Genomic DNA, 12,500 nt, shown 5'->3' with positions numbered 1-12,500 from the left:
ATCTGTCTCTCTCTCTCTCTCTCTCTCTCTCTCTCTCTCTCTCTCTCTCTCTCTCTCACACACACACACACACACACATTTCAGGAGGAGTGAGAAAGGAGAGAGGGTGGTTAGGGTCAGCAGCCTACTTTAGATATTGAACAGTGAAAGGGAGGAGGTTTCTGCAAAAGCTTCAGAAGAGACACATGGCCCTTAGAAAATTCACTCCAGTGGTGGCCTGGGGTGGTCCAGTGGTCTAGCACCGCGGTCTACAATGCACACATATGCCCGCATGTCGGCATGAGTCCGGCCCATGCCCTGCTGACATGCCCTCTCTCCTTACTTTCCTGTCTGTCTTCACTGTATCTGTCCAATAAAATGAAAAATATGAGTGGGACTGCCCCACTCACAAAGAATAAATTAGAAAAAAAGAAAATAAATTCACTCCAATGTATGAACCGTTTATGAAACTTAATCGTGCCTCTCAACAGTCCAATTATGCCATTAATGTGAATAAGAGCAGTCAAGTACAAGGAGAATCTATTCAATAGTTAGAATCAGCCAACAGCTATCTGGCTATCATTATAAGGGCAATCCTTCGCAACTTTATGTGTGTGTAATCTAGATTGACAGAGAGCACCATGTTCCAATCCTGCCAACATACATACACACACACACACACACACACACACACACACACACACACACACACACACAGAGACACACACACTGCATAAAAACACTGCATAAAAACACAGTTATACATTTGTACCGAACACACACCCTGGGGTTATTGAGTCAGTCTTAGTGGAAGTGGAGGGATTAATGTTCTGTTGAGTGATTAAGATGTCCGACCTGGAGAATAACACATCCTGCAGCCTGAGGCTACGCTATGCTACGCTATGCTAGTGTGGATGATTAGGCCTGTGACGATAGCCGACGCTAAATGCTAGGCTATACTACAGCAGCGGGATAGGTGTTACAGCTAACACTGCTAACTCCTGGGGTATCTGCTGTGGTAGGAGGCCAGTCCCAGATAGGGTTGTCAAACTGTCCCGTATTAGCCACGACGTCCCGTATTTTGGGCTGGATGAATTGTACGGGATCTCTCTTGTCCCATATATTCATCCAATCACAGGACCCCCTCACGGGTAGGTATATAGAGTAAATGCGCCAATTCCTGCAAACCCCCCACCCTGTGAAGTGGCATGCCATCTTCTGTCCCGTATTTGTTAGTGAGAAAGTTGGCAACCCTAGTCCCAGAGGGGATGTAGGAGAGGGGAGAGAGAGGGAGAGAGAGCGAGAGAGAGAGAGAGAGAGAGAGAGAGAGAGAGAGAGAGGGTAGAGAGGGGAGAGAGGGTAGAGAGGGGAGAGAGGGTAGAGAGTGAAAAAAAGAGAGAGGGGGAGAGAGAGAAAAAGAGAGAGGGGGGAGAGAGGGGAGAGAGTCTGGCGGCTGGCACACCATAAGGTCAAGGAGAGTGGATGAGGCCGTACACACAAGGACCAGCCCTGCTCCAACCAAACACTTGAGTATCCCCGGCACGCCAGACTACGACACAAGGCTACAAGTGTCCTGAGACAGGTGTCCTTCCCACTGCAATATGCATTTGAAACAAAGCCAAAACAGACTGTCACTACTTTTGAATGCAGCTTTGCGACACCTGTTCTTATTAATTTATGGAATCGTTTTGAGTTTTAATGCAATCTCATGTGAGTCTTTCATGGGTGTATAATGTTTTTATGTTGTTTGTGAGCCCCCGAACCTAAGAAAATGTTCTATCATCATGTGATATACAATAACGTTGTTTTATTCTTGAATCTTGAATCAGGAAGAGAGAGACAGACAGAGATAACCAGTAGGACTAACTGTCCCTCCTGAAACCACCCTGTCCCCTCTACCCCCCTGTAGAGTTAAAAATAATCAAAACAAAGAATGAGTTCTTCCCTTCCTCTAGCATTTTGACTGCCAATGGCACGAGCATAGATTACTTTCTCTTGTGATTACTGATGGATAGATGACTCACTTAGACAAATGGATTTGTTGTAAGTTGCTTTGCATAAATGCTTCTGCGAAATGCCAACAATGTTAATGACTTGTTTTGCAGCTATTGAGACTCTACTGTCACACACACAACACCAATGTTCTTTGGTTCTACACTGCACCATCGATGGGAGAGTCGAAGATCTTTGCAGTGTTAGGTCCATGTTATTATACTGTTGGGGGAGAGAGAGGGAGAGGGAGAGGGAGAGGAGAGAGAGAGAGAGAGAAGAGAGAGCAAGAGAGAGCGGGTATAGGGATGAGCCATAGATGCCTCTGTGAGCCTGGTGACAGCTGTGTGACATGAATGAAGTGGCTCTGTCTCGCTGTCCCTGTCTGTCCCTTTGAAGTGTGAGTGTGTGTGTGCAGGGGTGTGTGAGCACACACACATGTGTGTGTGTGTGTGTGTATGTGTGTGTGTGTGCGTGTGTGTGTGTGTGTGTGTGTGTCTGTGTGCACAATTTGTGTGCATTTGAGTGTGTGAGTGCATGGATGCATGTGTGCATTCAAGTGTGTGTGTGTGTGTGTGTGTGTGTGGTGTGTGTGTGTGTGTGTGTGTGTGAGTGTGTGAGTGTCCGCCCCAGGCTCCTGGTGCCACACTGCCCCCACTATAAAGAGTGGTGGATAGAACAAGATAAAATTCCTGCTGATATTAATACTCTGTTTTGTTCCTGCAGTCACCTGACCTGGCCTATTACAGCAAATATGTCAGCAGGAAATCGATCCCTCTCTCCAGCTCTCTCTCTCTCTCTCTCTCTCTCTCTCTCTCTCTCTCTCTCTCTCTCTCTCTCTCTCTCTCTCTCTCTCTCTCTCTCTCTCTCTCTCTGTGTGTGTCTCTCTGTGTGTCTCTCTCTCTCTGTGTCTCTCTCTCTCTCTCTCTGTCTCCCCCCCTCTCTCTCTCTCTCTCTCTCTCTGTGTCTCTCCCTCCCCCTCTCTCTCTCTCTCTCTCTCTCTCTCTCTCTCTCTCTCTCTGTGTCAAGGCTATTCTGATTGGAGTGATTGGCTGAAACCAGACTCTCCCCACATCACAATAAACACCTCCAGTTCAACCTGATCTCCACTTGGCCTCGCTGTAGGAGTCTCTTCTGGACCTGTTGGCTGCAGACCGGGGCTGACAGTGAGGGAGGGGGGGGGGGGGGGCGGTTGGGGGTAATGAGGCTTCTACAAAAACATTGTTTTAATGGCGGTGTTTGGGGAATGAAACATAGGTGCTTTGCACTGAAATGAATAGTAGCTACATACAAAACTACAGGCATGGATTTTCACACAAAACTACAGGCATGGATTTACCAAACACATGAAGAGACAGACAGACGGACGGACGGACGGACGGACGGACGGAAAGACAGACAGACAGACAGACGGACAGACAGGCAGAAAGACAGGCAGACAGACAGGCAGACAGACAGACAGGCACGCAGGCAGACAGACAGACAGACAGACAGACAGACAGACAGACAGACAGGCAGGCAGACAGACGGACAGACAGACAGGCAGAAAGACAGGCAGACAGACAGGCAGACAGACAGACAGGCAGGCAGGCAGGCAGGCAGGCAGACAGGCAGGCAGACAGGCTGGCAGACAGACAGACAGGCAGGTAGGTAGGCAGGCAGGCAGACAGACAGACAGGCAGACACACACACAGACACACACACAGACACACACACAGACACACAGAGAGAGAGGTTCCATTTGTTCCTCTCCACACCTCACACACTGACAGAGCTATATTTAGATCCCAGGAAGAATCCTATCAAGAGGAGGTTTGACACGAGCCCTCAGCTTGACAGAGGAGAAACCATCGACCTGCCTCCCAGAGGGGGGGGGGGACTCCTGATTCCCTTCAACATGCTCGGACCAGTCCATGTTATTTTTATCACTTCTATCATATCGAGAGCTTGATTGTCTCATACCACGACCACATAGCGCGCTAGCTTTGAACTGAACTCTCTGTACCTGAGCCATGCATTGCAAGCCAAAGTCAAAAAGTTAAAAAAAAAACTAAATGGACCCTAAAACAAGGTTTTTGAACTTTGAACCACCTCTGATGCCACCTGGACAGGAGCTGTGTGCTTACAACTAGGGTTAGGCCTGGGTCAGACCTGAGCCAGACCAGGTCTAGCCAGACTAGGGGGCTTCACACACTACAGTACTGTGAAAAAGGGGGTATAGCAAGGAGAGACTTATCCCAGACTAAAAGCACCACAAAGTACCGTACCACAACCGCCACCCTACCCAGGCTAGACCCGGACTAGACCCGGACTAGACCCGGATTAGACCCAGACTAGACCCAGACTAGACCCGGAATAGACCCGGACTAGACCCGGACTAGACCCAGACTAGACCCGGACTAGACCCGGACTAGACCCAGACTAGACCCGGACTAGACCCAGACTAGACCCAGACTAGACCCAGACTAGACCCAGACTAGAGCTAAGACTAAGAGGCACGTTACCTCCTTATGTTTCAGCTCCAGCCAGGCAGTATAAAGAGGGACACGCAGCACCCCACTGGAGTCCAGCAGGTGCAGGCTGTCCTGGGAAGACCATGGGAGAGAAAGGAGGGGCGCGTTAGATCCACCGCTCTAGACCCACCCCGGAAACCTCTACTGCTAAGGCCTCGACTAGTGTGTGTGTGTGTGTGTGTGTGCAGGGGTGTGTGAGCACACACATGTGTGTGTGTGTGTGTGTGTGTGTGTGTGTGTGTGTGTGTGTGTGCACTGTTTGTGTGCATTTGAGTGTGTGAGTGTGTGAGTGCATGGATGCATGTGTGCATTCAAGTGTGTGTGTGTGTGTGTGTGTGTGTGTGTGTGTGTGTGTGTGTGTGTGTGTGTGTGTGTGTGTGCGTGTGTGTGTGTGTGTGTGTGTGTTGGGTGGGTGGCTGGGTGGGAGGAGGTTGTGTGTGTCTGTGTCTGTTTGTGTGTGCGTGCTAGCCTGTGTGTGTGTGTGTGTGTGTGCGTGCGTGTGTGTGCACATGCGTGTGTGTGCGTGCATGTGTTTCACGTGTGTAAGTACTAATACTGTAAGTACTAATACTCCTTCCCCCACCACTATCTCCATCGCCACCACCACTACCGTACTAAGACCATACAACACAAATACTTGGCTATGGCAGATATACGATTGCCCATGAAATATATTACAGTTTAAGTCCTTCAGACTTCTAATTTACGGGGGGTGAAAAGAAGGGGAAATTGAATCCAGCTGGGAGATGTGAGCGGAGATATCTTAACTGTTCTGAGGTGATATCTGTGGAGATAACCTCTGTCTCTGAGGGCTCGGGGAACATGCATCAAGGCATACCGGAGAATGACAGACCGGCTTCCTTTCAAGCCCTTCCTAAGGAGACACCAAGAATGGGTTTAACCTTCAGAAATAACATCGCTGTAACCCTTGTCACACACAAACGCACGCAGGCATGCAGACACACGCAGGCACACACACACACACACACACACACACACACACACACACACACACACACACACACACACACTCACACACACACACACACAAGTTGTCTCTGGCCCCCGGGGTAAAGACTAAAAGACTAATGTGGAGCGTTTGAAGCATTGGGAATTGAAAGTATTACACACACACCGGATACACACATACATAGCCACACATGCAGGACTGGGGGAGTGTGTGTGTGTGTGTGTGTGTGTGTGTGTGAGTGCTAGCCTGTGTGTGTCTGTGTGTGTGCATGTGTGTGAGTGTCTGTGTGTGTACGAGACAGTCACACACCCCAGCAGGGTCTCCACCTGTAGTCCTTACTCATAATGACCACCCTGCGAGCCAAACGGGGGCTGTTACAGGATAAATCTTCAACATAAGAGGGTGTCTTAACTCTTCCCGTTCCCCCGGCCCTCTGTTCTGTTTTCACAGCAATTACAACCCACACCCAGTTAGACACACTGACACACTGTCTGTGTCTCACAGATGGGATGTCGGGAACAGAAATGCTCGAGTGATAAATCCTGCAACGTCAACAGAAAGACATTTCCTCAAGTGCAGTAACAGTGGTTCTATGGTAACAGACCTAATGCTACGCGCTAGCAGCAGCGTAGAGTTAATGAGAGGGGGGGCTGGTGGACAGAGCTTGCTTGCTAACACGCTGTTGTACTCCGTCAATCACATACAGTTGAGGCCAAAATTATTAGCCCCCCAGGAATTATGGAACATTTTCCTAAAATTCTTCCCAATGTTTGCATCATTGATAAAACTTTATATAATCAAACATTCACCAGTGCTATTTATTAGCTTTTGGTACATTTTGGAATATAAAATAAGTTTTTAGGCTTGCTTTATATCAAATATAGTGAAAATGGGGTGGTCAAAAATATTAGCCCCCATGTGAATATTTGCTTTAAAAACACACCTAAGCAACCAATCAGATTTCAAACCACACCTGTACAGTCAATTGGCTTCCTAACAACACCTGAGCATTCAATTAGCATAAAAGGACTCCAAGAAACAGGGCACTTGAACACATCATTGAGAGGGACTATACTACTACTCTTACTCACCATGCCAAAGACAAAGGAAATCAGTCTTGAGCTCAGGAAGAATATAGTGGAGGCTCATGATAAGGCGGAAGGCTACACTGCCATTTCCAAGCGTCTCAGTGTCTAGAACCGCTGTACGTTGCATCATTGCTAAGTACAAGGAGACAAATTCTGTAAGAAACAAACCTGGGCGTGGTCGAAAGCTCAAGATTTCAAGAACTCTGGAGAGGAAAATAGTCAGAGATGTCAGCAAGACACCAAGGACATCTGCCAAGATGATTGTTGCTGACCTGGCCTCTTGTGGAGTTGATGTTTCAAGGAACACAGTTGTGAGGGCTCTTCATCGTGGTGTGCTTCAGGGCCATCATCCCAGAAGAACCCCTTTACTCAAAGAGCGGCACATCAGAGCCAGACTGAGGTTTGCCCGTGAACATTTGAAAGGTAAAGATGAGTTTTGGAAATCTGTGCTTTGGTCTGATGAGACTAAACTGGAACTGTTTGGGCACATGGATGTTGCTTATGTTTGATGAAGAAAGGGAGAGGCCTTCAACCCTAAGAACACAGTTCCCACAGTTAAACATGGTGGTGGGAGCATCATGCTGTGGGGCTGTTTTGCAGCCTCAGGCACAGGGAGCCTTGTTCAGGTGCATGGCCTCATGAAAAAAGAAAACTATGTTGACATTTTGAGGGATAATATGAAGAAATCCGCTCTTAGTCTAGGCTTAGGGCGTCACTGGGTCTTCCAACAAGACAATGACCCAAAGCATACATCAATACATTGGTCCAACAGTTCCTAAAGGACACCAAAACCAAGGTCCTGGAGCGGCCCGCACAGAGCCCAGGTCTCAATCCTATTGAGAATCTGTGGCGGGTGCTCAAAGTGAATGTCCATGCTCGGAAACCGACGCAGTTTGGACCAGCTGGAACCATTTGCAATGGAAGAATGATCCAAAATCCCTCTAGAGACCTGTGCCAACCTAGTAAAGAACTACTCTAAAAGGTTTTTGTCAGTTGTGGCTCAGAAAGGGTACACTATTGACTATTAATGGCCAGGGGGCTAATAATTTTGGACGTGTCATTTTTGCAGTTTCTTGTTTCAACTCATAAAATATCCTAATCAAACTTAGTGGACATTTTGTCTTTATTATTTTGGAAACAAATACTATAAACACTTGTTGTTAATGGTCATTTCCATGGAGAAATCATGGGTTTTGTCTGATTTCACAAGGGGGGCTAATCATTTTGGCCTCAACTGTAGCTGGGAGGGGGGGGGGGGGTGGGCAGCTATTGGTGAGAGAGAGAGAGAGAGAGAGAGAGAGAGAGAGAGAGAGAGAGAGAGAGAGAGAGAGAGAGAGAGAGAGAGAGAGAGAGAGAGAGAGAGAGAGAGAGAAAGAGACAGAGAAAGAGAGAGGTCCATTTCACATTACAACACTGGTCCTAGGAGAAATGACCTGAGGCATTACTATTAAGCCATCTCTGTCCATAACCGTTCATAAGACAGCACTGGGAAAACACACTGACTCTAATATCCCATTAGAAGTCCTAGAGAGGGGTGTTTAGATGGGGTTTAGACAGGGATCAGATGGAGCTGGGTGATAAGAGCTAGCTAGGTCTGTCTGGGAATGTGCTGTTAAAGACCACGCTGTAAATAACACAGACCCCGGCTATTAACATGTCTGAGAATAGGCCTAGATATGGATTATCACATTATTAACATGTACGCACACATGCAAGCACAAACACACACACACACACACACACACACACACACACACACACACTCACACACACACACACACACACACACACACACTCACTCACACACACATACACACACACACACACACATTATGTTGTTCACACCGAGGCATACTAGTATATGCACACATGCTCAAATACACCAAAAATACTTACAGAACACGGACCAGATGGACAGCCTACGTTAGACCACCATTTTCAGTCATTTGGAATTCATATTCAGTTTTCCAAACTCAGGCCCCTCACACATGGGAACAGTCTATAGTGCCACGTAAACATCCTAATATAAAAGACTACTACTCTCCCACAGATCATCCATCCAGATTATGGATAGAGGGTCTTTGTGATGCTACTATACTACATCATTTACGGTAGTACTGTAAGCGGCGGGAAAATACACAATGTTTGTCCGACAGATATTCAACCTGAGAGAGGCTGGAGGTCCTCTCACACCTCAGAGCCACACAGAGACTAGCTATCTCCCTGGCTAGAGAGAGAGAGAGGGAGGAGAGGGAGGTGAGGGAGGAGAGGGAGGTGAGGGAGGAGAGGGAGGTGAGGGAGGAGAGGGAGGAGAGGGAGGTGAGGGAGGAGAGGGAGGGAGGAGAGGGAGGAGAGGGAGGAGAGGGAGGAGAGGGAGGTGAGGGAGGAGAGGGAGGAGAGGGAGGGGGGCAGAACGTGGAAGAACACAAACACTGCCATGATTCACCCGACATCCTCCCTGGAGGTTTCCTGCGTCTTCTGAGGGATGGCATGACTTCACATCCTCCCTCATAAACATCAAAACCCTGCAAACAAACTAAAAATAATACTAAATATCTGCCTCTCTCTCTCTCTCTCTCTCTCTCTCTCTCTCTCTCTCTCTCTCTCTCTCTCTCTCTCTCTCTCTCTCCCTCTCTCTCCCTCTCTCTACCTCTCTCTCTACCTCTCTCTCTCTCTTTCCTGTTTGGCAGAGCGTGCCTCCAGCGCTCCCTCGCTCGCTGGCCTTGAGACGTCGCTCCTCCAGTCAAATAAAACAGGAATTTCAAAAATGTCTTTCCTGTCACTTCTATTGTGGGACCATCTTCAATAGAGGTGGACACCACCCTCTGGATGAGCCCCCCCCCCTCCCCAACACACACACACACACACACACACAAACCCTGTAAATCACTGGAAACAATAGCAAGTGCATCTGCAGCCATGGCGACCCCCTCCCCTCGGTGACCCCTGACCTCTAGTGTAAGGCAGAGGCACCCGTGTGCCTCCTGAAGAAAGGAACAGGGTTGCAACCCTCTGCCCTCGCACCCCCCCGCACCCCGCACTCCTCACCCCACCCTCGCCCTGTGACCCCATAAATCAGCCCGGGCCGTTAAGGCCGTTAGGGGTGAGTGGGGGCCTCTCCTGTCTGATATTGGAAAATCCTTCACGTGGCTGCCGGTGGACTCTGAGAGGCTGTAAAAGCCCCCAGATGATCTCCTGAGAAGCCCCTGTGGTGCCTTATGGGGCCCTGTGGTGCCCTGAGGCAGTGAGTGATGGTGCCTGGCCAGCGGAGGGCTGGCTACAGAAGGAGTCCTGGCCGCTGTCTCCGATCTGGACTTGTCAGGATCTGGTTTTGATGTTGTGAATCTGTTCTCGATCAGTTTGAACGTACAGAGCCAGTTTTTGTGATCTGCTCGGCCTCTGCTCCTGCTCTGTTTTATCTGCTTCCAGGGCCTTTGTGCCTTTCCCAGTCATGTGGGGTGTGTGTGTGTGTGTGTATGTGTGTGTCTGTGTGTGTGTAGTGACTGTAGTGTGTGTGTGTGTGTGTGTGTGTGTGTGTGTGTGTGTGTGTGTGTGTGTGTGTTTGAGGACTCCTTCTAGCCTGGTGGTCTCATCACACCTCCTCACAGCGTACACATCACAGCAGTGTGTGTCTGCGTGTGTGAGAGAGAATGTGTGTGTGTGTGTGTGTGTGTGTGTGTTTGTTAGTTTTTAAGCTGCCGCCAGTCAGACCTCTTGTAAGGAGAGAGGAGGCGACACGTTCAGTCACGGGAGAAACCAAACAGGGGCGGGGAGGGAGGGAGGGGAGGGGGGGAGTCAGGGAGAGGCAAAGAGCGGGAAAATCTGTTCAGACTGGCAGCGTGGAAATTAATCTGTACAGTCCCACAGTTCCCATGGCGATACCTCGACAACCACAACAGAAACCGACAACCCGACAACAGATCCAATAAGACGCGGAAACAAAGGGCGAATAATGCCGATGGTTTGTAACACCGCGAATAATACGCCGGTTGTCAAGGCGGAGCATTCAGACCCGTGAAGGACGACATGATAGGCTGCCTGCCGGTCGTTAAACATAATCACCCCCTCTTTAGAACACAACAATACATTAAGGTCTCGACCCTGGAGCGAGCCTGCTACTGTACGATACATTGATTCATTAACTTCTCTCAGGCAGACCCCACTTGCAGGTCTGTCTGTCTGTCTGTACGCCTGGTAGTCACAAGCACGGCGGTGTGTATAGAGGGCAGTGAAACGTGAGAGTGCTTTATTGTTCTCCGCGGAAGAAAAATAAAATTCTGGCGAACGTTAAGGGAAGGAGGAGGGATAGTCTTTAAAGAGGTTGTCGAACAACAAACTATGAAACACAGAGTCTGTAACACGACCCGGGGTGTCTTCAGGAGCCAGCCGGGAGGACCCCCAGCCAATCACAGTGCGGTGTTCAGTGTCTAATACGCAGTGGGGGGGTTAAGGAAGGTACGAATCAAAGCCGGAGAAAAAGACAAGAGGAGTCTCTGTGTGTCCGTTTCTGTGGTACTGGGAAAAGTTGAGGCTACTCTAAACCTTTGCACAAGACTAGCCCAGTTAGCATTGTTAGCTTGGAAAGCGGTTGGCAAACGTTTGTCATGTAACTACAAGACAAACGCCGAGGCATTCGCACATGTTCTCAAGGAACTAATCATATTTTAAATCAGAGTCTTGCACGCAGACATGGATGGATAGAGTTTATGTACTGTCTGATGATAGCCATTTTAGCACAAAACCCCCCTGAGGCCATGGAAGTTGCCGGAAAAATAACACCCACAATTGACTACAACCTAAGCCCTTGTTATATTCTATTACCTTTGGTGGTGAATATGATCCTCATTATGAAATAATAATCACCGTGTCTCCTTCAGATTGGGTTTATATAAAGACAGCAAGACAACAAGCGTGGGAACGTCTACTGACTTTCTGTTCAGAGTTCAACGCTCTTCACACGATGACAAATATGTCTGACTCAGATACCTCAAGGTTTACCCTTAGGCACAGACCCGGGATCAGATTTCCCTCCCCTTCAATCCTAACCTTTACCATTAGGGAGATGATACACATATGACACGGTATCAGTGTTTAGGGGCAACTTCTATACATCTACTTCACTTAGATAAATACATAGCATCAGGGTTGGGGATCAATTCCAATTCCAATTTCAAGTGTCACTGAACTTCAATTGAGAATTGACTCAATTGAAATGGGATTCATCCCAACCCTGCATGACACGTCCCTTGTGATATTTATGGTCGCTGAGAGGTTCAACTCTATTGAATTCCAGGTACTGGCGACGGGCATCTCTAATAAATCACACAAGATCCGCTCCGTGTTGTCCTCGCCATCTCCCATTATTCTCCCAAAAGATCTCAAATTAATCTCATGTGATCCAAAAACAACCTTCCGCCAAATCATTTTTCATCCTATTTTTCCGAGCAGCTCTTTTGTTGTCCAGTTCCAGCGCTAACAATGGATGTGTGTTAGGCAGAGAGCGATGAAGTGGTAGAGAGAGTAGTGGCTGAACACTGGACCGGGGAGGGGGGGGCGCGGGGAGATGACGGACATACACGCTGATGATACAAATCCTGCAATTTTTTTCGTGAAAAGGTGGGTGTAGTAACCGCTATTCACAAAAGAACAGGAGCGTGAATGGCGTTTGCGTGCGTCTGCCTCCCCCCCCCCCCGGTGTAGTGTTCGGTAGGACTGTGTTTCCTGGTGGCTGGTTCTTACCTTGTTGTAGTAGTGCAGCTGGACAGAGTGCCACTGGCCGTCGCTGACCCCCCCGGAGACGAAGGGGTGCACCGTGGTTTTGGCCTCTCCTGAACGAGGGACGGATGACGAGAGGAAGAGAGGAAGAGAGGAAGAGATGAGAGAAGAAGGTTACTGTTTTGTTCAATGACAGAAATGACCTGAATACGCTCCAAAAGCGTATGCAAATGTACTCGTTGGGCG

At 48.6% G+C, this 12,500-nt stretch overlaps 1 protein-coding gene across 1 annotated transcript in view; it reads right to left on the bottom strand.

Moving 5' to 3' along the window:
• celsr1a (cadherin EGF LAG seven-pass G-type receptor 1a) overlaps window positions 1-12,500 on the bottom strand; it is a gene marked incomplete at both ends in the record, with an annotated part of 109,981 nt that overhangs the window by 49,122 nt on the left and 48,359 nt on the right. Inside the window, 2 exon segments of the mRNA XM_080537529.1 lie at window positions 4,473-4,553; window positions 12,279-12,367. Of these exon segments, the coding sequence (XP_080393655.1) occupies window positions 4,473-4,553; window positions 12,279-12,367 (170 nt within the window).

This window comes from Nansenia antarctica (genome assembly GCF_963989245.1).
Source record: "Nansenia antarctica genome assembly, chromosome: 8".
NCBI classification, from domain to species: Eukaryota; Metazoa; Chordata; class Actinopteri; order Argentiniformes; family Microstomatidae; genus Nansenia; species Nansenia antarctica.
The sequence above is the reverse complement of the archived record's forward strand: the minus strand, read 5'-3'. Positions and strand labels throughout refer to the sequence as shown.